The sequence below is a fragment of the Coffea arabica genome, chromosome 4e (genome assembly GCF_036785885.1).
Source record: "Coffea arabica cultivar ET-39 chromosome 4e, Coffea Arabica ET-39 HiFi, whole genome shotgun sequence".
Taxonomy (NCBI): Eukaryota; Viridiplantae; Streptophyta; class Magnoliopsida; order Gentianales; family Rubiaceae; genus Coffea; species Coffea arabica.
Window position 1 is genome coordinate 46613672 of NC_092317.1, and position 23986 is coordinate 46637657.

The following is a 23986-nucleotide window of genomic DNA, read 5'->3' on the forward strand; positions in this document are numbered from 1 at the left end:
GTAAGACTAATGATGTTCTTAATGGCTCTCAAGAAGCTACTACTTTGTCTTCTAAAGAAGTTGATATAGAAGTCAATGTAGCTGATATAACCCCTTTCTTCTTAGTACCCAATTGTTCTTCTCCTGTGAATATACTTGAAATTAGTACTTCTACTAAATTTTTGCCTTCTACTAATTTGAATACAACTGCTCGTTATGTATTGCCTGACAGATCTAATCCTGGCAAGTTACCAAACAAGTATTCTCCAAAAATCAATGTAAAACGTTCAAAATATTTTATTGCCAATTATATGTCAACTCATAAGTTATCTAAATCTCATAGGTTGTCTGCCATTTGCAGAAAGCACTTTATGGACTGAAACAAGCACCTCGTACTTGGTTTGGTCAATTTACATTAGCTTTGAAAAAGTATGGATATTAGCAAAACGATGCAGACCATACCTTGTTCTTGAAGTACCGGTTTGAAAAGGTAATAGCTCTAATAGTCTATTTCGATAACATGATTATCATAGGGGATGATGAACAAGAGATATCTAAGTTACAAAATCGGTTAGCAGCAGCAGAATTTGAGATGAAGAAATTAGGAAGTTTCAAATATTTTTTGGAAATTGAAGTAGCAAGATTGGCACAAGGTGTCGTCCTATCTTAACAGAAATATGTACTTGAACTATTAAATTTTAAAGGATTTACATATTGATTATCTAGAAGTTGGGTTATTAAATTTTAAACCTATTTACATATTGATTATCTAGAAACATAAACTTGGGGAAGATCCAAATTAGAAGCCAATTGATAAAGAAATATATCAAAAGTTAGTTGGTAAACTGATTTACCTGTCTCACACTCGTCTTGATATAGCATACGCTACTAGTATGGTTAACTAATTCATGCATTCTCCTAATAATTGGTATATGAAAACTATAATGCGGATCCTTTGATACTTGAAGGGTGCACCTGGAAAAGGACTTTTGTTTTCTAAGAATAATTGCCTCAATATCAAAGGCTATATAAATGCTGATTGGACGGGAGATCCTACCAATCGAAAATCAACTTCAGGGTATTTTGCATTTATAGGTGGCGACATAGTCATATGGAAGAATAAGAGACAAAAGGCGGTGGTTTTATCTAGTGCAAAAGCCAAGTTCCGAGGAATGGCCAAAGGGGTGTGTGAACTTCGTTGATTTAAAAAGTTGCTTATCAATATCGGTCATGCTCCAACTTTTGAAATGGATTTATTTTGTGATAACCAAGTAGCCACTGATATTTCTCAAAATCTAGTTCAGCATGATCGGACTAAACATATAGAGGTTGGTTGGCAGCTTATCAAACAAAATCTTGATGAAAAGGTGATTTGATTTCCATTCGTAAAGTCGAAAGATTAGCTAGCCAATATACTTACAAAAGTTGTGCCGATTAATTAAAAACTTTTATAATTCATTTGACAAATTGAACATATATGATATCTATGCACCAAGTTGAGATAGAGTGTTGGAATGAGTTTATTGTAATTATCTTCTCTCTAAATTTAAACTGGATATCAATTAAGGATTAGATAAAGTTAGAATTAGTTAGTTATCAATTTAAATATTTTTCGGGATTCATTGTACCATGTCTTGTTGTAAGTCTATAAATAGGCCGTCATTGTAGTTAAGATGTGTGAAAAATATAGAAGATATTTTTCCCAAATTCTTTTCTTCTTAACAGAATTTTGTTTATTTCATGGCTAAATGATGTTACTTAATGGATGCAATAAAAGTTCATTGCTCTTTATCTTTGTCTCCAATCTTTATTTAACTGACCTTTTTCATCACTAGCACTTGCATTAATCAAATAGCCTAGAAGAGTTAACCAAGTTGTAGAAATCTAATCACAAGGACTGCAAAGATAATGATCATAGAGTCGAAAAACATTGTCCATTTATTACTGTCAAACTTGCTGTATTGATATGCTAAATTAGATTTCCATTATCAAATTGGTAAACTTAAAAGGAGTTTTTAAATTTTCATATTGTTCTCATTTACATTGGTCGCGATGAATTTTTCCTCTTTTTATAGTTTGATAATATATTTTTGGAATTAAAATGGCAATCACTATACTTATAGAGGCCGAGGGCATTAGAAAATTATTTATAGAGTGCTAATTATATAGTACAAAGAGGTTTTATGTGATTTATGACTAATGGAGTTAACAAGCCTCCTTGGAAAACTAGTCAGTCAGTTTAGGATCTCAAGGTGTTTTTAAGTGATTCATTGAGAAACCTAGGCTCTGAGTCTTGCAATTCACAAACATTCCGATTCTAGTTCACTCACCCTCCAGAATCTAGAATTGGAGGTTTGGCAAGGCTAAATATTGTGCATCATGTACACTTTCAAAGTTGTACTTCAATAGGTAGAATTTAAAATACGTTCACTCATGGGATCAAAAATAAGGTTGAGACACCAACAATAAGCAATCTTTATCCATGGACCACAATTTTGAATTTTAGTATATTATTGCCCATAATATATATTAATACCAACTCTTTTGATAGCCATATTCCAAACATTACCAACCCAAAAATAAATAAATAAATAAATAAAATGAATTATCTATATTAGTTGAGTATGTATGACCTTCTTGTGCAGTAAAAATTAATTTGATGTTAAAGGCCAATCATCCATGTACCATGTTAAACTAAATACGTCAGAGGTAGCTAGGATCGCTAATATGCATTCCTGTTGCATAGGATTCACAGACAAAAGGGAATCATGCATGATCTCTTATTGATTGCCCAATTACAAAAAAATTTGCTCCTTGATTATCAAGAATGTTAGAATCCAAACGCAAAACAAACAACTATTGAAATATCAAGTACACAATTATTTAATGACAAATAAGTCACAAGCATGAAAGATAAACAACACACAATATTTAACGTGGTTCGGCTCCACCATTGAGCCTACATCCACGGAGAGAAAACCCGTTCTTTATTATGAAAAGAAAACCCTATACAAGAATACAACTTGAACCCAAGTCCAACTCTTATATACCATCTCTCATCTCCCAAGAACTCCCTTTCACCACCCATGTATAAAGCTACTTGTTGCCTTTTGTGTGCCCCTTGTGTATTATGCCAACCTACCTATTTATAGAGAATATTATTTGGCCAAAAAACCAAATAACAATAGGAAACCAATTCTAATTCCGAGACTTGCACAGAATAGAAAATAACTTCTAATCCTAACAAAATAGGAAATTTCTTGACTACTACTTCAAGTAATTAAAACCAATTGGAAAACTAGTTACTTCCACACAAAATAAGAAACCTACCTAAAAGAAATTAAACCAATTTCCTAACAAATCTCCACTTTGAAAAAAATTTCTTTTAGCAACTATTTGCTTTCAACTACCAAATAATATGGTATTGAACTACACACCCGAATCAATACAATCCTCATACCAAATTGATTCAATCGGTAAATGAACATGTATAGTTACCCTGAGTCTAACCTCCTATTGACTCACAAGAAGGTGTCTCAATTCACCATCTCTCTTTGCAGGATTTCTTTTCACCACTACTTGCAATCTGGAATCCTCTTCTGTGAGTTCTAACCCTAATAATTGAGGCAACCAAGCGGTAAAATCACCATACTTCTTCCCATCCTCAGGACAGTCTCGCCATGTATGGTTTCCAAAACTCTATCTAAAACGAAAACTCGTAACTATTAGAGTCTTTTGGTTCATGAAAATTAGATCTCTTTATTTATTTGAGCCACGTGTCACACCATCCAAAAAATATAATCGAAATCTAAAAGCCACCGGGATGAAATATCAACTGTTGGAGGTGTGAGAAAGTCTTAATCGATTCATGTTCAAAATCAATATTGGACTCCACTTTTTCCTTGATTGTTGAATCGCCTGTCTAGATTCACAGTCAAGTATCTTCATGTTTTTCGGCTTCCCATCGTTCACCATCAATGTTTTTTGCCAAACCATTGAAAACAAGGATGCCACTCATTAAATTATTCAATTGGTAACAGCCACCAACCCACTTGATCTCAGTAGTTAACTAGGATCCAATCATGAACAACCAAACTTTTGATCCAACCATTCAATTTGTTGGGATCCAAGTGCTTATGAATAGTCCAATCTCGCAACCAAGCTCTGATACCACTTGTTAGGATCCAAACGCAGAACAAATAATTATTGAGATATCAAGTACATAACAATTTAATGACAAACAAGTCACAAGTATGAAAGATAAACAACACACAATATTTAACATGATTCAACTCCACCATTGAACCTACGTCCACGGAGAGAAAACCCGTTCTTTATTATGAGAAGAAAATCCTATACAAGAATACAATTTGAACCTAAGTTCAACTCTTGGATACCATCTCACATCTCCCAAGAACCCTCTCTCATCACCCATGTATAAGGCTACATGTCACTTTTTGTGTCCCCCTTGTGTATTATGCCAACCTACCTATTTATAGAGACCACTATTTAGCCAAAAAATCAAATAACAACAGGAAATCAATTCTAATTCCTAAACTTGCACAGAATAGGAAATAATTTCTAATGCTAAACAAAATAAGAAATTGATTGGCTACTATTTCAAGTAACTAAAACTAATTAGGAAACTAATTACTTCCACACAAAATAAGAAATCTGTCAAAAAGAAATTAAGCCAATTTTCTAACAAAGAACACAAAAATTAACCATTGATGTTGAACATCGAATAGATAAACTTCTCTAAACCAGTTGAAAACTTACATCTGAATGTGTCCTTACTCCAGAAGCCATAGGAGGGCTTCAGAATGTGAATGAAATTAGTGCTAAAGTAGTTTCACAAATATAATATTATTTTGTAGTTATCTTGGTATGACAATATCATGCACACTCATTTTATTTTAGGATGCTTATATGTCTACGTGCTTATTGTACAATTAAACTGCATAATTTATGTGATATTATGTCTTTGCCATTGCACATTTGTGAAAAGGATATGTTACCGATTGACTTGAATTGTTCCAATTAAGCTACTTGCATTTTCTTTAATCAACTAGTTTGAAATTCACAAGTATTTGGGACCAAAATATTTAAATTATGCTACAAAGGTGAGCATCAAAACCTTTTCAAACATCAATTAGTCGTAAGATGTTGCCAACTGAAAGGCCTTATCTGCAACTAACTTCATCCAAGTCCATGATCAATCCATTCAAAAACTTGTTACACTTTTCTCTGTTGAAAAAAACTCTGGATGAGTTTATCTTAAACGTAGAGAACCTTTCAATATAGTTTCCTGAAAGAAAAGAAAAATTAATCGTTTCCATAGTTTGCATGAATTTCACATTTTTACGTTGTTGCTTTCTTTTTTAGACCCCAGTTATTACTTGTCCCAAACTGCCAACTTGCAAAAGAATAAACAAGCCACAAGTTACATGTGAAAAATTTTCCAAAAACGGGAAAGGGAAAAAAAAAAAGGTACCCAAAACACATGTGATTGTATCCCAATTTGACGTTACAAATTGGAGAACTGATTAGTTATTGACTTATTTCCATTAACAGCAAGAAATGCGAATGTAAACTGCTTGAAAACTTCATCTAATTGATTGGACAATGACCTCCTTCCTTTTAACTTGTTGGAAATGAACATAGACTTCTCTTTACCACTTGTCTATGTCGGCATGCAAAAGTTAAAGTGTCAGTTTCCCAAAGATATTTCTCAAAATATCCTACAAATCCTAATTAGCTTTTGATATGAGTAAAAGTATGCCTTTTTAACCGATAAAAATGGCTAGTTGCTGGTGTTTTATGCCAAAAAGAAGTAATTCAGAAGAAGAATGAGTTGGGGAAAAATAAAAATAAAAAAGGGAAAAAAGCCGGGCAAGTAAAGGAAAATGATAATTTGTTACAACTACAAAGTTGTAAAAGATGGATTAAAAAAAAAAGAGATCTACAATAGTTGAATGGATATTACTCGCATAAGCTTACAATATGTGCAATGGTCATTTATGCATAGGATGATGTAAAAAATGTGATAGTAAATAATGTATGATGATATAAAAAAAAATGCATATGGTTATAGCATAGATCATATGGTTTATAACTACTAGAGCCATAGACCAACTCTCTACAAGTGTTTGCCTGAGGTGGTGGAACCAAAACTCAATGGTTGGAAGGGCAACCATTCTAATAAGTACATGTTAATAAAAATGCGAACAAGATAACGTTCACTAATATGATATTAAATCAACTATTTTCCAAATTCTTTATATTCCTGTGGTGATTTTTTTCATTTTGAATAAGACAGAGGTAACATTTTATATTCTTTAATGACAATGTAAAAGATGAAAGCAATTTGAAAAATCTAGGGGGCAATACAAAAAATAAAGAGAATTTTAGAAAATTCAGCGATGCAAAGTGGAGGCAAGTTAATAAAATTAAAACCTTTTTATAGCCACATTGATAGTTTTTCAAAGTTGATGGGCTGTAATTGCCCACCCTCAACATAGTATGCTTGGAAACTTAGAGGAGGATCTCTACTTCTTTTTTTTTTTTTTTTGGTAAATAGGAGGTTTTGAATTCAAAACGTTCTTCTTACAATCCTCCCATCACTCTCCCAATCCGCACCTAGAGGATGATCTTGATTCTCTTAATGTTTGAGATGGAAAATATAATTACCCATTTTTCCTTTATCTTTTTTAAGTTTTTGGTAACTAGTACTATTCCTGGTAAACAATGTTGAACTGTTAAACCTTTTAAAAGCTTCATTTTGTTGTCAAACTTTGATTTTTCCTTTGTCTTGTATTAGTCAAAATGTGCTAGTCTTGTCCATAAACTTTACCATCACTAGTCAGTTGCTTGCTTGACCAATATTTTGTGTAAAACGACTGGTAGACTTTAGATCAACCGACTACACATGATAGAACATGATGAACTACTATAGTCTTTAACAAGAATCAAAGGAAAACATGAAAAATTCTAGGCATAAATAATGCCTTTAATATATTAACACCCACTTGAACACACAAATTCTGCATCGATTAAACACTGATTTCTATGTATAGTACACTCTTCGTAGTTCAAAGATTAATTTTCCTCTCACTCAATATAGAGATAAGAATAAATCTTCTTCAATTCAAGTCCTTTATTTATTTATTTTTACAAGCAAACCCCGTACATGGGTGAGGGACGCCACCCCTAAATTTTATTAAATATTCAAATAAGAAAAACAGAGAGGAGCATAGACATTACCTCCAAATATTACAAAGGAAACAATTAACATGCCAAAAAAGAAATAAGGAGTACAACTCTCTTTACATTATTTGCTCTTACATTTTCTAATTGATTGAAGGCCTAGTTTATCTAATCTAAGAGCCCCTTGAGCATTGAGAGGAAGATTTGAAACCTGAAGATAGGTTCTGTTCAAACCTTCATCATAACCGATATTTGATAAACAATTAGCAACTTGATTACCATAAACAATTAGCAACTTGATTACCTTCCCGAAAGCAATGAGAAATTCTAACAAAATTAGACGAAAAATTCAGAAGATGTTGAACGTCTGTATAAATACTCCAAGTACAATCATATACTTGCTTCAAAATTTGAACCGGTACTAAAGAGTCAATTTCAATATACAAGTTAACATAACCACGAGAATGCACAACCTAACCCCAAAGAGGACAGTACACGCCTCAACTTGAATGCTAGTTACACTCCCAAAAAAAGAGGAGAAAGCAAGCAGGAAATTTCCTACGCCATCACGCAAAACTCCACCACCTCCCGCCCTTCCTGAATTACCTCTTGAGCAGCCGTCAGTATTAAGTTTAAACACCCACGCAAGTCCTTTATTTATTTTCTTTTTTTGGTTTGTTATCAAGAAGGCTATGTAGTTTGCCAGGGCAGTCTTCTTTTCATACAAAATCTTTACAATTGCCATAATTTCTACATATTTCCTTGCAGTGGATAAATTAAACAACCGCGGGTAACGCGGTAGATTTTTAATGGAGATTGAATCAGACTTCATCTGCCGCTAAAAGGTCACTTTTTGTGGACATGAAATGTTTTTACGGTAGTAATTATGTGTTCATCCCCATTTATGATTTTTTTTTTTTAAACAAGAAGTACTTTGAAGTTAGAAAGTTCATTGGTCAAGCAAGGTTAAAAATTGTCAGTAAAAGAAGTAGGGTGCGAATTGCTTATGGAAAAGGTCCAGCCCCAACGTCTGCTAAAGAACAATAGATATTGGATTTAGTATGTGTTCTTCTATCCTAAGGCCTTATAGCTGTCTTGGCAAATTTCTTCAAAAACTTAGTGTCAGGGTATTAGTGCAAATTTCTTCAAAAACTTAGTGTGAGGGTATTAGTCGAAGAAGTGAAATATTTGGTATCGAAAATAGAAGTATTAATTGTGTGAAATCAAGAGACGAAAAACAAAGTTTGATAGACTTTGCTCAAAACAAAAGGGAGTTTGGAGATTTTGATGGATTCTGCATTATACAGAGGAAGAATTAGGATTTCTTGAATGCTATATAACTGTACATCTTTTATTTTTACTAAACTTCCTTGTCATTTGGTTCTAGCTAGTGGCATGTTTAGCAACTGGGCTTTTGGATGGGCATTTTCTGGGATGCTTTTATAAAATTTAGGGTTCGCTTGGATGGTGTATTATTTAGGTCTTTGTCTAAAATTTTAGTGTAGTTTATTATAGTTGTTTTGGAAAAATGTTGGTATTTGTTCAAAATATCCTATTTTTTCAAAACACGACCTTCCACCCTCTCTCACTACCTCCCATCGATCGATCGCTAGCAATCTCTATCACCCACTGTTGTTACCAGTGGCGGAGCCAAGATTTCTTTTAGGAGACACAATAATTTTAGTTTCAACTTACAATGCATGATTTATGGATTTTTGTGACAACTAAGTATTTGTTACAGCTTTAGTAGACATGCACCAATTTCTTCAATATTATAAAAGTGACAAAAATAGCAAATCGATACAGCTTGTGATTTATGATGTATAGTAGTTATCATGTCATGTACTAGAATAAAATTGCGAAGCACTCAAAAGTATGCATAAAGTTACAAGATATACATTCCTATATATATAAGATTCACATAGTGAGTGCATGGTCAAATTTTCACAAGAATATTTGATTCACTTGCAATTTTGTGGTTGGACACAAAAAGATTGATATTAAGAAAACAAAATTTAGAAGAAGTAGTATAACAATAGCTTCGTGAAATATGTTTGATTCAAGATTCTATTGCAGAAATGATGGAGGAAACTCTAAAAAAATTTAACATTTTTGGGAGGGAGGGTAATTGTGGGTTTAAATGGTCTCAAAATTCATGGGGAGGTGCGGGGGAGGGGGGGTTGGGGGCAAAAGTAAGGTAATGTTGAAAAACTAAGATTTTTGATAGGCCATTTTATAGTTGTCAAAAAATTGAGGGGGTGCAACTGCACCCTCTGATATGAAGATGGCTCTGTCCCTTATTGGTACCCACCTACGAGAAAATTGAAGGTAGCACAATTAAGGAAGTAAAGTGATAATGACTCGTTTTGAAATTTGTTGGTGTAAATGTGTCATGTAAACAAGACTTTTAAAATGTGGTACCAAAAAGAGCAAATTACTTGCATGAGCTCAATTGGGAACTTACAACTCGCAATTCAGTTGGGAAATTATAACTCGCAGAAGAGCCAGTATAAATTTATAACATGGCCATCAGTATTCATGCACTAGATGGACTGAAGCCTAAAACGCACTCATAGTAGTGCTTTTCTAAGGTAAATTTCAAAATTTTAGGAGACTAGTAAAATAACAATTACTATTCTGGCAAAGTTGTTTTACAAGAACATTGTGATATTGGGGACTTGTGTATTAAGAATTCAAGATTAGCTCTAACCTCTAGGAGTTGATTCGGATTGTATGACACCTTTCCTAGTAGTAAAGGGCTAAATTCAAACTCCAATTCCTTAATTCACATTTAGACTAGTTAATCTTTTATCACTAGTACTAAAACTTACACGAGGTGTGAATTCAAAATAGAAGATTGCGGATTTAGCATTTCCCTTTCTTCTAATCATTTAAACACTATAAATCTTTGACAATAACACTGGGTTCAAGCAGTACGACGCCTTCCCCACATTTGCCCATTCATAGGATCGAAAATAACTTATTATGACACAATGATGGTATTAGGTGCCTCTAGTTGAAATTCGATCATAGGAATTAAATGCATTCCTAACCATATTAGTTCTTCTGTTCAATTGTTATTGTCATTATTATTGTGATCATTCCTACTGTTATTTGTATTAATATCATTGAAAAGGAAGGGAGGGATGCTATGGATCAGTCTTTTTTCAAGATGAGAAAGACGCATTATTAATCACTGAACAAGTTTGACAAAAAAAAAAAAAAAATTGCGCAAAAGAACCATGTTCCCTTTTTTAAAATTGTCCACTAAATGTATTTCTACCATAGTGTTTACATCCTCGTGCTTATTGGATTATTTCCTACAGGAAAATTTAGCCAAATCCGGCATCTTTCCAACTCGTATAAATCTTAGAAATTTGGGAATGTTGAAATGTTAAAGAGCTGATGATCTTGACTGTGGCAGTGATATTAATTCTTGCCACTTTTTACACCATTTTCTGTCCTAACATACATTAAATTGCAGCCTCCTTTATTCTCTTTTTAGTTTAGACATTATTCAGCCCCCCTGGCTAGGTAATTTATCAGGAACAACCTGCATATAGATAAGTTCACACTATAAAACTATTTTCTAAGGGTATGCTGATTTAGTGATATAGTTCATGCAATCATCAAATATGGAAGTTTGTATGCACTCATTAATAGTTGGTTTCAACAAACAAAGGAAAGGGTTAACCAAGAAGAAACGGCTTCGAAGAATAATAAATGGCACCATGTAAGTTTGGGCTCCATCTGGATATATCCTATATACTTGGTGTGAAGGGAATAAAAAAAGAAAAAATTGCCTCATATTTTTCTTTCCCAATAAGAAAATTGACATAATTGAAAAGAATGTGATTATAAAAATAAAAAAAAAATTCAAGTATTCTTACTTTATTTTTACTCCCGGAATTTATTTTCCTCTCAATTTTCTTGCAATACAACATGCAACCAACAATTGCAAGGAAATGAATTTCCTGAAATTTTAATTTTTTTTGCCTCCGTATTGAATCCAAGTTCCAAACCAAGTTTTTCTTCATTTATCACATATAACATTACCAAGAGCATGGGCCTTAAAAATTTATCTTCTATCAAGTTCAAGATTAGTTCACTTTTTCTTTTGTTCTATAAACCAATAATATCATGAAATTCAAAAACAAGATGAATAAGTCGCGAATTTTGATAATCCAACCCTAATTTCATGTCTCCACAATATCCTCCAAATTGTGCACAGAATACAAAAGACCAGTACTTTTGTTTTCTAAGGGGACCAAGACTAAATCTTAAGAGGACTTATTCCTAATTTCATACATATGCAGAATATTCACTACATAGTAATTTACACTTCTTGCTCTTCCAAATAAGAGAGATTCATCATCCTTTTTTGTGCCCAAAAAAGCTAGAAAGCAAAATCTACCATATCCAGATCAGAAATATCCCTCCTCCAAGCCCTACTAAAATCTCCAAAAAGGACAGAAAAACCAAGAGAAAAACTGCTAAGTTGTTTTGAAGAAAACAAGAAAAACCAACAAAGTTATGTTTTCTTCAGAACAAATCAGCAGTTTCCCCTAGAGACATATCCATTAGATCTATCCCTTCGTGTCCTTGTACTGCGCCTGCATCATCCAGCAGCCATTTCTCCAGAAAGCTCAAAGGAGGCATCTGATGACTACCAACGACCAAATTCGGCTTGTCCTCATCGTCCTGAAATAGTCCTCCAACTGTGTTTTCTGGTCTGAAATTTGCAACTTCTTCCACAGAAACTGACTGCCCCTGGGAAACATCAGAGTTGGTGGTGGAGTTGAAACTCAGCAGAGAATCCAAACCCCCCTCCGGCGTCATTGCACTTGCCGTCCCTTCGCTGGGGCTCGACCCTGTAATCACAGAAGGGTTGTTGTCTGAGTAGCAGCTTAAGCTTTGAGCGGTGCAGGTTTCTGAGACAACAGCTAGAGACTTAGGGGATTTCTTCATCCAGTTCTGAAGCAACCGGGCGATGTTTTCGGTGCTCGATGCGTATCCAGATGGTTTCAGAGGTGGATTTGTGAAGGATGGATTGAGGGTTAAAACTGGTTTTGTCTCCGCAGGGGCAGAAGAAGAAGGAGCCATTGATTCAGGAATATTAGTATTGTTGGCTGGAGGAGTTTTGTCAAGGGACAAGGCCTCGCATAATGCCTGTTTGGCCATGTGGATATCTGTCTGCAGCCTCCTTTCCCATTGACCCTTTGAGATTGATTCATGAGAAGTCGATGAATGGCCATCTTGGCAGCTGTGATCATCATGGCCTTGAAGCTTTTTCAGCTTCTTTTTCAAATGAGTATTCCAGTAATTTTTGATGTCGTTATCTGTTCTCTGAGGTAGGTATGAAGCTATGGCTGCCCATCTGTAAAAAATAAATCAATAAATAAATTGCTTGTTAATTTATTTGTTAGGCATAACGAATTAAATAAATAGATCACAACATAACAAAATTACCAACCCCTTGTTCCCAAAAAAAAAAGTAACAAAATCCCTCTAGATCTCACTGTTGGAATTCGTGGAATTAACAATCAGATCTAGAATGAATCTAACAAACAAACCCTAATGGCCGGACAAAAATGAGATTTTATTTTGCATGGGGGTTTTCTGGGATTTTAGTGCGTGTACTGTGTGTTTTCTGGGTGCAAGGGGGATTTGGTGGGTATATACCTGTTGCCAAGAAGGGCTTGGAGGTGGATAATCATCTTCTCCTCATGTTCAGTGAAGTTCCCACGTTTGATGCCCGGCCGGAGATAATTAGTCCATCGAAGCCTGCAGCTCTTACTGCATCTTAGCAAACCTGCCCAAAAAATGAAAAAAAAAATTAACCAAGATGATAAGTTTGGGAGAATAGATTGAAATGGATCCAAGCCAACACTGATGATTCGCTAACCATCAAGAAGATGGTGGTAAAGCTGTACACGTATTAAATGCAAAGCTTTAATGATTTTTACCTACCAAAACCAAAAAAACGAACCTTAAAAAAGAAAAGAAAGAAAACAAAAGAAAATCATCTGTTTTTGGAATCAAAAGAATTACCAGTATTGGTAGGAACAGCCCTCCAATTTCCAGGGCCGTGTTCTTGAATGTAGGAGACCAAAATGATATCCTCTTCTGGAGTCCATGGTCCTTTCTTCACTCCGATTTTATCACAGCAAGGTGGCCTACCCATGTTGGTAAAATCTAGTTATTTTTGGTTGGATTTCTCTTCTCACTAGGGGAAAAAGGGGGTTGAATTTCTGGTATATCTTCCTAATCTTTTCTCTCCTATCTATCTTTCTTGGATACAACTAGTAGAGGAGGAGACTAGGAGAGAAGACTAGTTCTAGTTGTTCTTCATGATCTATCTATCTCCTCGGGAGAGAATAGTCTGAGACAAGTGTCCAAGGCATGGGGTGGAGGTTGTCTATATATACTTATATAGGCAGGAGACCAAGGTGATGTTTACGCTGACCAACACGAAGGAAAAAAGAGGTAAAAGGGCTCTCCAAGGAGTCAAAATGGCCAGCAATGAGCATTTACTCATCTGCTTGCAAAAAAGTCAGCTCTAAGTTTATGCAGCTTATGCTTAGCCTCTCCTCTCTCCATCTCTCTTGCCTCATCTCACAAAACCGCGTGGCAATCAATGTCAATATTTTCTGTTGCGCTTCCAAACAAAACCCTTATAATCTTTTGCCTTTTTTTTCCCTCTTTGTTTTTACCATTTTTCTTTGAACATTCATGGGGGGCTCAAAAAAGTTGATATTGAATTTATTACTTACTATGTAAGCCTGTGAGGTGCATGAATGAATATATGTGCAGCAGGAAAATCTCAGATTACAGTAGTAATATCTGATGTCCTGTACAGAGATATGTGATGAATTTTAGTAAGTCTCTATCTGGGCACGATTTTGCGTAATATGCCGACACAAATGCATTTCTTGTAAATGTGATGCTTGTTGAATTGCTTATCAATTAGGATCAATAAACATCAAACCAGGATTGATGATTGATGTTTAAAGTGGGAGAGGGACTAATTAAATATGCTTCTCCTGAATATCTGTTCATTGTTTACAGGGGGAAAGAAAAATGTTACATATTGTTACTTGTTTCAACAAAATGTTACCTCATTGGTTGTCATTTGTGTGATTGAACAAGGTAGATTTCCATACTGCCAATTTTGACTCTGAGATCTATTTCACTTTGTCAAAATCAAAAGCTAGTCTATTACGTGTTGAAACAAAATGATGTTACCTCAAGGTTGGTTGTTGTTCAAGTAGAATAATTTCACGTGGATAACTATTTTGACTTAGAAAAGCTCTTTTCACTTTGCTAATTCACATAAGAAAAGCTTTCGTGTTCACTTTTAGCTAAGACACCATTCTTCTGTATATTTTACTACACTCAATCTTTAACAAGAAATTTCAAAAATACTCCCATCTAACAAACTCTATGAGTCTGTCTATGTGAAGCTAGACCACAATAAGGTTGCTAGTTAACCATGGTAACCTCTTTTCATTTCGTCCTCTCCAAAGCTAACCATGGTAAACAAGAAGCCATTTACTACCTTCGAGAATGGGATAGTAATAAAAGTAGTAATTATAGCATTAGTAATGGCAGGGAAGACCTCAATCACAAATTCCTATTGGTTGCAGACACTCTGGTAGCTAGGAAGGAAAAAGAGAAATGAGGGTCAACCGAGAGAGAAGAGGGGGTCAATCAATTATAAAGTACAAGCTCATCATGGTTCCATGTTCCAAATCTGAATTGTTTGGAAAAATTGGCATAAGTACAAGTCCATAATTGAGTTAGTTTAGGTTCAAAGATATTGAATTTGAAGGAATTAGTTCTTTCCTACTTCTTCCTTTCCCCCTAAGCAAACAGAAAGCTCTCGAGTATGAACAGCCAAAATTTTCTCATCCAACTGAGTAACAGTAGCTTCCTTGGTCTATGGAAACAGTGCTACTTTATTTAGGTAAATTACCATGTTATTTCCACTTGTGAAAGTCTTAATCAGTTCCATTTTTATCAACATCTATGTATACGATCAAAATTGTGAATTGGGAATTGAGACTATGATTTGTTTGATACATTTTGTTCTTGGCCAATGTCATTTCAGTCAGTTTGTTTGGATTGTAAATTATTTGAGATATTTTTACTGTAGCACTTTTTGTGATGTGATGTATGTGAGATAAAAAGATATATTGAAAATTATAATGATGATGTAATCAAATATATTTGGCTAAATAATCTGCTGTCCAATGCGCCCATATGCAAATTGTACCTACTCAATTAAGTTTTGAAAGTGGCCAAGGAGGTTATGGTCTATTAATTTAAGACCTCAAATTTTAAAGATTTTAAATTTAAATCTCTCTTTTCTCTCCCTGCTTCTTAAATCTCACTGTCTCTTATTGGAAAAAAGAAACTTAAAATAAATTAATTTTATTTTGAGAGAGGGGTGTAAGAATATTGTTAAGAGAGTATATTAATTACTATCTATTCTAGTTCCAAGGGTTGATATAAGAAGGTGGCCTAGAAAAAAACTTCGACTTTTCTTCTGTTTAGATTCAATGAATTTATTATTGCTATATGATGAAATAAATTACAATGATAATGATGGCAGTCAACTCAGTCTTCGATTCTTTGTAGAAAAGTATAAACATGAGGCAAAAGTAAAACAAAATTTTTTTTTTGAAAATCTCAAAAAGAGGGAATTCCACATTCCACAAAAGTGAATAAATAGTAGATTCTGGAAGAGATGTGAAAGGTGAGGAAAAAAAAAGGTGAAACCAGCATACAGTTTCTACTCCAAGAATAATATCCTCGATTAACTTGTTGATATGACTAACTTCACGTCCTGAAAGTTTTGCAATTGTGCAAATATCCGTTTGGATTGCTACTTTTATAATTTTTGTTAATATATATATATATATATATATATATATATATATATATATATATATACGGTAGCGATTTGATGTATGTGAGATAAAATGATGATCGAAAAATATGTTCATGAAAAACATAAAAATTTTTCTACTAGAATCACAATCCAAACAAGGTATTAAGTTACTGGAGGTGCAGTCATATTAGACCAACAAAAAACAAAGTGAAAAAAAATCAGTTGCACGAGTATTTATTTTACTTTGAGAAAATTAAATGCTTTTTATTATCCATGTGATATCTGTCTGGATACCATGAAAGAACTTCCTGTTTCACGGTGAACATTTCTTCGGTGCTGACTTAAGAAAGGCCCATACCCCAAAAATCCTCAAAGTAAATTTGATAAATTCTTATACTCCATTTTACTATTTCTTGGATGACGATTGCTGATGTGCATTGGAAGCTTTTTAGGGTGAAAAACTTTGAACCTTTCATCCATGGCGCCCTAAACTGTGTGGAACCAGAAAAGAATAAAAACCCAATCCTTAAATGACCAAAGCAAAATTGCCCTCTCCTATGCTACAAGACAATTTTGAACCAATAAAAAGTCGGCCAATCACTTTTTTGGTTATTTTAATCGAGGTGTGAAATGGAGAACTATTACAGAAGATTTTAGAGGTGCTGAGGCATAAGTGAGGCAGGCCATTTTGGATAGTAGTGAAAGCTGAAAATGATAGGACCAGCTAGCTTTGAGAGAGTGAAAATTTAACTCAAGGGCAGGTCTCGAAGGAGCAACCATGTTAATATATAGCTCTTCTTCATTAATATGCCTAGTAATTCTCCAATTCTTGAACCTTGGACATTAGACCTGTAAACCATCCAAGGGGCAAAAAAGCAAAGAAATCCAAGGGATCAAGAATATTTCTTCTAGGTAGTGACCGTATAAGAAACGCAAGAAATAGGTAGCTATTTCATTCCATATATAGGTCCTTAAGCAATATTAGCACGAGGATTTTAAAGGAAACAATTTTCAATTAAGCAAATATTTTTGTTTTGGATGAGAGTTTTGTGCAGGTACTAATAGACAAATTGAGAATGTACCATTATCGGTGCTGGTACAATTATCTTTAATTTCATTGTCCACTTTGAACCAACTTTGAAAAAGGGTTATTTTTCAATTTTTAGAGGGCAGTTATCATGACATCCTATGAATTGAAAAATTAGCATCAGTTTTCATATCTTCTAACAGAGTGCAAAACAGTCCTAAATCAATTTGTTTGTACTCCCTCTGTCCCACTTTGATAGTTCTGGTTCTTTTTTCACACAATTTAATAAAAAGTAGTTAATTTTGTTGGAACAATCAATTTAGGTAACTATTTTCCTAAAATACCCTCACATTAATTATAGTACAACTTTATGGGAATTTGAATTGATGGTAAAAAAAAGAATCAACTCTCATTAAATGGTGTAGGTTTATAGTAACAACAACTTACATTGAATAAGGGTATTTTAGGAAAATTAAAATATAACTACATTTTTCAATTGGAAAGTGAACTACAATTTGGGACAGACGAAAAAGGAAATCAGGACTATCAAAATGGGACGGAGGGAGTATTTGTTTGTGCTGTCTAAAGAAAGTTACCATAAATGGGAGAACCTTATTATTATTGATGGTTACGGAATATGACTGAAATGCAACTCTCATTCCATAGCCGTCTAAGATCGATCCTCTTTCACATGTATCTTTAAGAAATGTAAAGTAGCTAACAAATTTTGGGAAATGTAACGGTTCAATAATGTATTACCATGTTGTCATACAAAAATGCTGGTGCAATAAATGGAGATCAAAAAATAACAAGTTTCCTTGGAGAGTTCCGTTAATTCATTAATGAAGTTCACGAAGTCTATCTTAAAATAAAAGGAAAGTGAGAAATGGTGAATATTGTGAGGGTTGATTTTACTTTGCACCCTTCAACTATATTCTCTTAATTTTCTCGATTATTGCACTGTAATAGGGTGGCTATAGCTCTAGCATCCCGTCTTATGGAATTGGTGAAACCATATGACACTCAAAATATTAGTATTTTAGTTTGTATATTTCCAATGAGGATTCTTGATATCTTTAGTTCCATAATAATAAAAAAAACTATATTCGCATTTTTACTTTGATCCCTAAATTTCAACATTGGACACTTTACTCCCTAAATTATAAAATTTCTCTGACTCAAGTAAAATCATTGACAGAAGTGTGGCAAATTTAATGCTCAAGTAGGATTAATTTTTATACTTTAAAAACTACAGTGGAACAGATTTTGTAATTTGAGAACTAAAGTAAGATAGATTATATACTTTAGGAACTGAAGTGAGATAGATTTATATTTTGGGGACTAAAGTTTCCCACGTTAAAGTATAGAGACCAAAGGGAGAATTCGTGTACAGTTGAAGGATGCAAAGTCAACTTAACCCATATTGTGAAGGTTTTCTCATATCCAAAACTTCTACAATTAAAGTTACATTTGTGTAGTATAAGGTAGGCACTAATGTAGCAGATATAAATACAATAGTAATTATAGATACTAAGACAACAATATACTAAAACACAACAAATTTTTTGATACTACTTGAAACTTTGTTACACAATCAATCCCATCCCATCCAACCAATTTGAACCAAACCAATCAACACCATCAGTAGTTCTCTATAATCAAAACTATGATGGCAGAGAATCCACACCCACACTTTTCTAATCTAGTAAGTACTCATGAAGATAGATTTTAGGCATTAATCTTTTGAAAAAAAAAAATTAAATGAAGAAAGCATTTAAATGTATCAAGTGGTAAGTTGAATTTAAGTTTGATATATGAACAATGCCCACAAGGCATCCTCAACCCCCCCCCCCCCCCGGGGATACATCAATCAACACAATTAACTTATGCATGGATACATCAATCAACACAATTAACTGATGCAATTAAAATTGAGATGATTTTAGAGAATCCATGCCTAAGGCTTGTCTAACCTAGTAAGCAGTCATTATGACAAATTTCAAATGCTAATTTTTTGGGAAAAAAATAAAATTAAATGAAGAATCGAAGGGAACAATAGATGTAAGTATATATATTCATTGAAATGATAAATTAAGTGTGAATTTGAGGTACTAAAGATACTCACCGAGCATCCCATAGAAAAACCGTCTAGAAATTATGCATGGATAATTGTCAACCATATATTCGAATTACTTTATTGTGTTCTAGATTGCAAGTAATCAGATAATCAAGAAGCACGAATGCTGGATTTTGGACTCTACGAATTAACTCCTTCTTGACTATTTCTTACCGATCGCAGCATACTTTATTGGCCAGGCAAAGGATGTGGACTCATGAAATTGTGACATACGTCTACTCCTGCGTCAATTAGTCATCCATTAAGCATATATATATATGACACTATTGCAATGAATAAGGATGAGGTTGGCATATCTTACAAAATATGTTTCTTTGTCAAGTGGTCCTATGTATGGAGCCCAGAATTATCTTATCAAAAAATCAAAACGTAGAATTCAGGACTTGAGAAATTGAAGGAGAAGTCCACTTTTTACACTGTTAATTAAATGCCCTTCCTATCCACAATTTTATTTATTTCAACAATATGAGAAACAATGATCCTTTGTATTTTTTTTCTCATTAAATTTCTGATTCAAATTTCATGTCCCTTTTTTCAAATGTTGACGTCAAAGGTAAACAAGGCTTCAGGAACTCTCTTCAGATTAAAAATGAAAATTCACCGAACAATGAATAAGGACTGCTAATGGGATATGGAACCATAGGAAAAGATTAGTTAGTAAGTGAAAAAGAAAAAAGAACCATTCATCTGCACTTGAGGTCACATTTCGTAAAGATTACATGAGAAATTCATATGTCAACCTTATGTCAACTTAATGCAATTAAAAAGAACACAAATTTTAGAATCACCGATGATTCTTTATTTAACTTTCTTTATGTTTTGTTCGACATGAATTATGCCAAAAGTAATTCCAATTTAGCTGATGATTTGAAATTGTCATGCTAGAGGTGAATATTCGACAAAAGATGTTTACTTTATATTTCCTTCTTTCTGCGGATGAACATGGTGTAGATGAAAACAAAAGAACATATATGTCATTAGATGCATAAATGTAACATTTAAAAAAAAAAAAAAAAGATGCATAATCTTGTACTCCCTCCGTCCCACTTTGATAGTCCTATTTTCCTTTTTCGTCTGTCCCAAATTGTAGTTCACTTTCCAATTGAAGAATGTAGTTGTATTTTAATTTTTCTAAAATACCCTTATTCAATGTAAGTTGTTGTTACTATAAATCTACCCCATTTAATGAGAGTTGATTCTTTTTTTACCATCAATTTAAGTTCCCATAAAGTTGTACTCTAATTAATGTGAGGGTATTTTAGGAAATTAGCTACCTAAATTGATTGTTCCAATAAAGTTAACTACTTTTTATTAAACTGTGTGAAAAAAGAATCAGGACTATCAAAGTGGGACGGAGGGAGTATTAATTCAATATTGTACTGTTTTTCTTGAAGAGGCTTTCCTTCCAAAAACCATTGATTGGAAGATTGTCTGGATGGTAGCATACATAAGAATTTATTTAATAAGGCTGTTTCTAAATTGCAGAAATGTAATTTTGTGTGGTCTACTAAGTTGTAGTATGACTTGTTAGCCTTAATTAGTTTACTTTTAATTGGTCAAACGATAGATTGATTGGCGCTCAAATTTGAAGGATCTAGAAATTTTAAGCCCCATTTCACAAGGAAGAATAGGTTCCAAATTAACATTCAACTATCAAGAAAGCTTGGAAAACTAAGTCTTTTACGATCTTTTTATCTGAAAATGAAATTATATCAATATCATGGTTGACCTATTACTATCCAGTTACTTTCTTCATGTTTAATAAAATTTGAGCTTACAAAAAAAAAAAAAAAATGGTTGACCTATTCTGGGGAATTTCCATGCTTCCTAACTAGTTCCACTTAATATAACACAGAGTATTTCTTGAAGTAATATAACATAATCTTGATTCTTGTTCAACACAATAGAACGTGCAATGTCCTTGAGATGATTGATCAGTGATCCCCAAATTTGACTCTTTCAACTCATGAAAATTAATTTGTGCAAGAAATTAAACCAACGATCATTTTCGTAGTTTAATAAGAAATTTACTAATCACTAATTTGTCCGATCTCAGATGAAGAGATGGAAGAAATCTGGTGAATCAAGAATAAAAAGCAAAGCCTTTAAAAATATGGCAACTGAAGTATAAAAACTTTGATGAATGTTGCCCCAATAAATAAGTCAGAAAATCTCCTTAACATAGACGGCGGCTAGGTTGCCCCAAAATTTTGTAAAATCTGGTTTAGGCCCCTCTAGATTTTGAAACAAAGAAGAGAATGTATTTGAAATCCTTCGCTTATCCCCATAAAACTTTATAACATGACATTGGCCTCCCTCTCTACTTCGGCTTTTCTTTCAGACAAAACTTTGATTCTTTCCCATAGAATATATAGAGCTAATCTTCAATTAACTAATGAGGTACAATTCCTCATGTTAATTACTCCTACATTTTAGGTTTTCTTCCTTTATAGATATATCTTAAACAATTTTACTAATCAACCGGTTTCCATTCCTTTCGAATCAATTGAATATAACTTTCATTTCTCCACATTCTTAGCACTTTTATGTATAGGACTTTTTTTTAACCAAAAAATTAGTGACAAGATTAGAGATAAATGTCTATGTGAGATAAAAGTATAGCTTGGCGGTATGTTTGAAGATATTTTTTAAAATAGTTTGTAAAAAATTCCAAATGGATGCAATTAGCTTTTTACTCATCTTTTCTACTTTTCATCTAAAACAAATGGAATCATAAATTTTTAGATATATTTCCTCACGCATTATACAAAAGAAAATTGTTAGCTTGGGTAAGATTATTTCCTTTTAAAACAAAAAAAAAAAGTATCATTTTCTTTATGCTTCTAATTGGACTTTTGGTTAAAATAGAATTTTTGAGTAAAGCTCATTTTTTGTATCATTCTTTTTTTTTTTGTTTGCCTTTTTCAAAGTTATATAGTACATACTTTATCATAATTTGGTGATATTGTATCATATTAGATTATTATGATATCCAATTTGTGATGTTATTTTGGATACCAGAGCATTGCCTAGAAAAAAGAAAAAATTGATGTCGGCAAATGGTTTCAGAGAAGAATTAATTTTTTATACATTAACTGTGTGTTTATACAGTTGACGAGGGTTTTAGCTGATATTGGCTCAAAATGAGCGTGTAGTCAAGGTCCCCAGATGTGATTGGGTACCGATTTTAAACAGGCTATTTAAGAATTATGATGATAGAGAAATCGATCTTATGTTTACTTGACAATGCAGCCAGTGGCATTCGGAGTAGTGATAATCTGAGTTGAAGCTTTCACAACTTCTCCTCTTATTGTCATTTGTCAACTTCATTAATATAATTGCGTGTCCTATGAAGTTTCAATCCCTAATCCAGAATCGACAGCAAGAAGTCGTACAAACTCTCATCATAGGTGTTAGGTTCATGAGTAAAAGATTATGTCCTATATTAGTTCGAGAGACGAAGAAAGAGCGATTAATATATAAGTAAGGACTTGAGACCTCATAATTTAAACTTTTATGCCAGAATTGGGTTTCTGACTTACATATTGGATTCTTTGATGGGCTCTCTCGAGATATTTCTTCCCAACAAGTGGTATCAAAGTTTTAGATTATGAGACTGGGCTACTCATAGATAAGTGGATCCTTTTCGGAGTTGGACCAATGAAAATTCTCTTTTTGACAGTGAACCAAAGTATCAAGAAATTTGGTTGGTATTGGACCAGGTGCGCCATGGGTTTGGCAGGGGATCCGGTTGGTGTTAGACCAAGGAGTCAAGGGTTGGCAGTTGGCAGGGGTTCAGAATGCAATTTGGATATTGAAAAAGAGTGGGTCCATGATTAAAAGAAAAGATGACCTTAAGTGTTAAGGTGGGATTGCGTTGAGTATTAAAATGAGTTTGAAAAAGAACTTGTAAACTTGGGTTTAATGTGAAGAGTTACTCATGAAAGGAGAGATTTGTTAGGTTCATGAGTAAAAAACTATGTCCCACATTGGTTCGAGAGACGAAAAAAGAGCGGTTAATATGTAAGTAAGGGCTCGATACCTAATAGTTTAAACTTTTGGGTCAAAGTTGAATTTTTGACTTACATATTGGGTTCTTTGGTGGAATCTCTCGAGATGTTTCTCTCCAACAATAGGTTTGTACAAAAACCATACAAACATCATTAGCAAATTATGATTGAATCATCGGTGATGGAACATTAGCTAGTTGATAAGAACCAACCTAGAAATTTGTATATCTAAATGAAAGATTTGGATCTTCTGGCGTACCAATTAAATTTCCACATATTTAATTCTGATTGAATCATCGGTGATGGAACATTAGGTAGTTCACAATAACCAACCTAGAAATTTGTATATCTAAATGAAAGATTAGGCTCTTCTGGCCTACTAATTAAATTTCCACATATTTTGAGTGAATTAGTAGCCCTAACGCTGAACACCAAAGAAACCAGCTAATAAAAAAAAAAAAAAAAAAGAAGAAGAAGATAGATTCAGCTGCAAGAAGAGACATAGTATTTTTTTTTATCCAGTTGTAAACTTTCGTCCAGATTTAAGTTAATTTTTACAAGTTATGTGAAATGAGATGTCGATAAAATGGAAAATATTGCAATTTAAAGTATACATATAATCAAGTGCTACTCTATCACTCTAGTGAATAATGATCATACTTCCTGTGAAGTTTGTCGTACTTGCTTTATCATCCACTCTAGAAATTAATTTTACAATGACTTAACATCAATTT

General features: G+C 33.5%; 1 protein-coding gene across 1 annotated transcript; it reads right to left on the minus strand.

Annotated features, from left to right (window-relative positions):
• Nucleotides 1-11344: 11344 nt before the first annotated feature.
• Nucleotides 11345-13589, minus strand: LOC113742740 (myb-related protein 306-like). The gene is made up of 3 exons (XM_027270681.2): nt 13237-13589; nt 12868-12997; nt 11345-12562 (listed from the first exon to the last, which is right to left on the minus strand). Exons 1-3 carry the CDS (start codon nt 13367-13369, stop codon nt 11728-11730), a joined length of 1098 nt encoding a protein of 365 aa, XP_027126482.2. The 5' UTR covers nt 13370-13589; the 3' UTR covers nt 11345-11727.
• Nucleotides 13590-23986: the final 10397 nt, after the last annotated feature.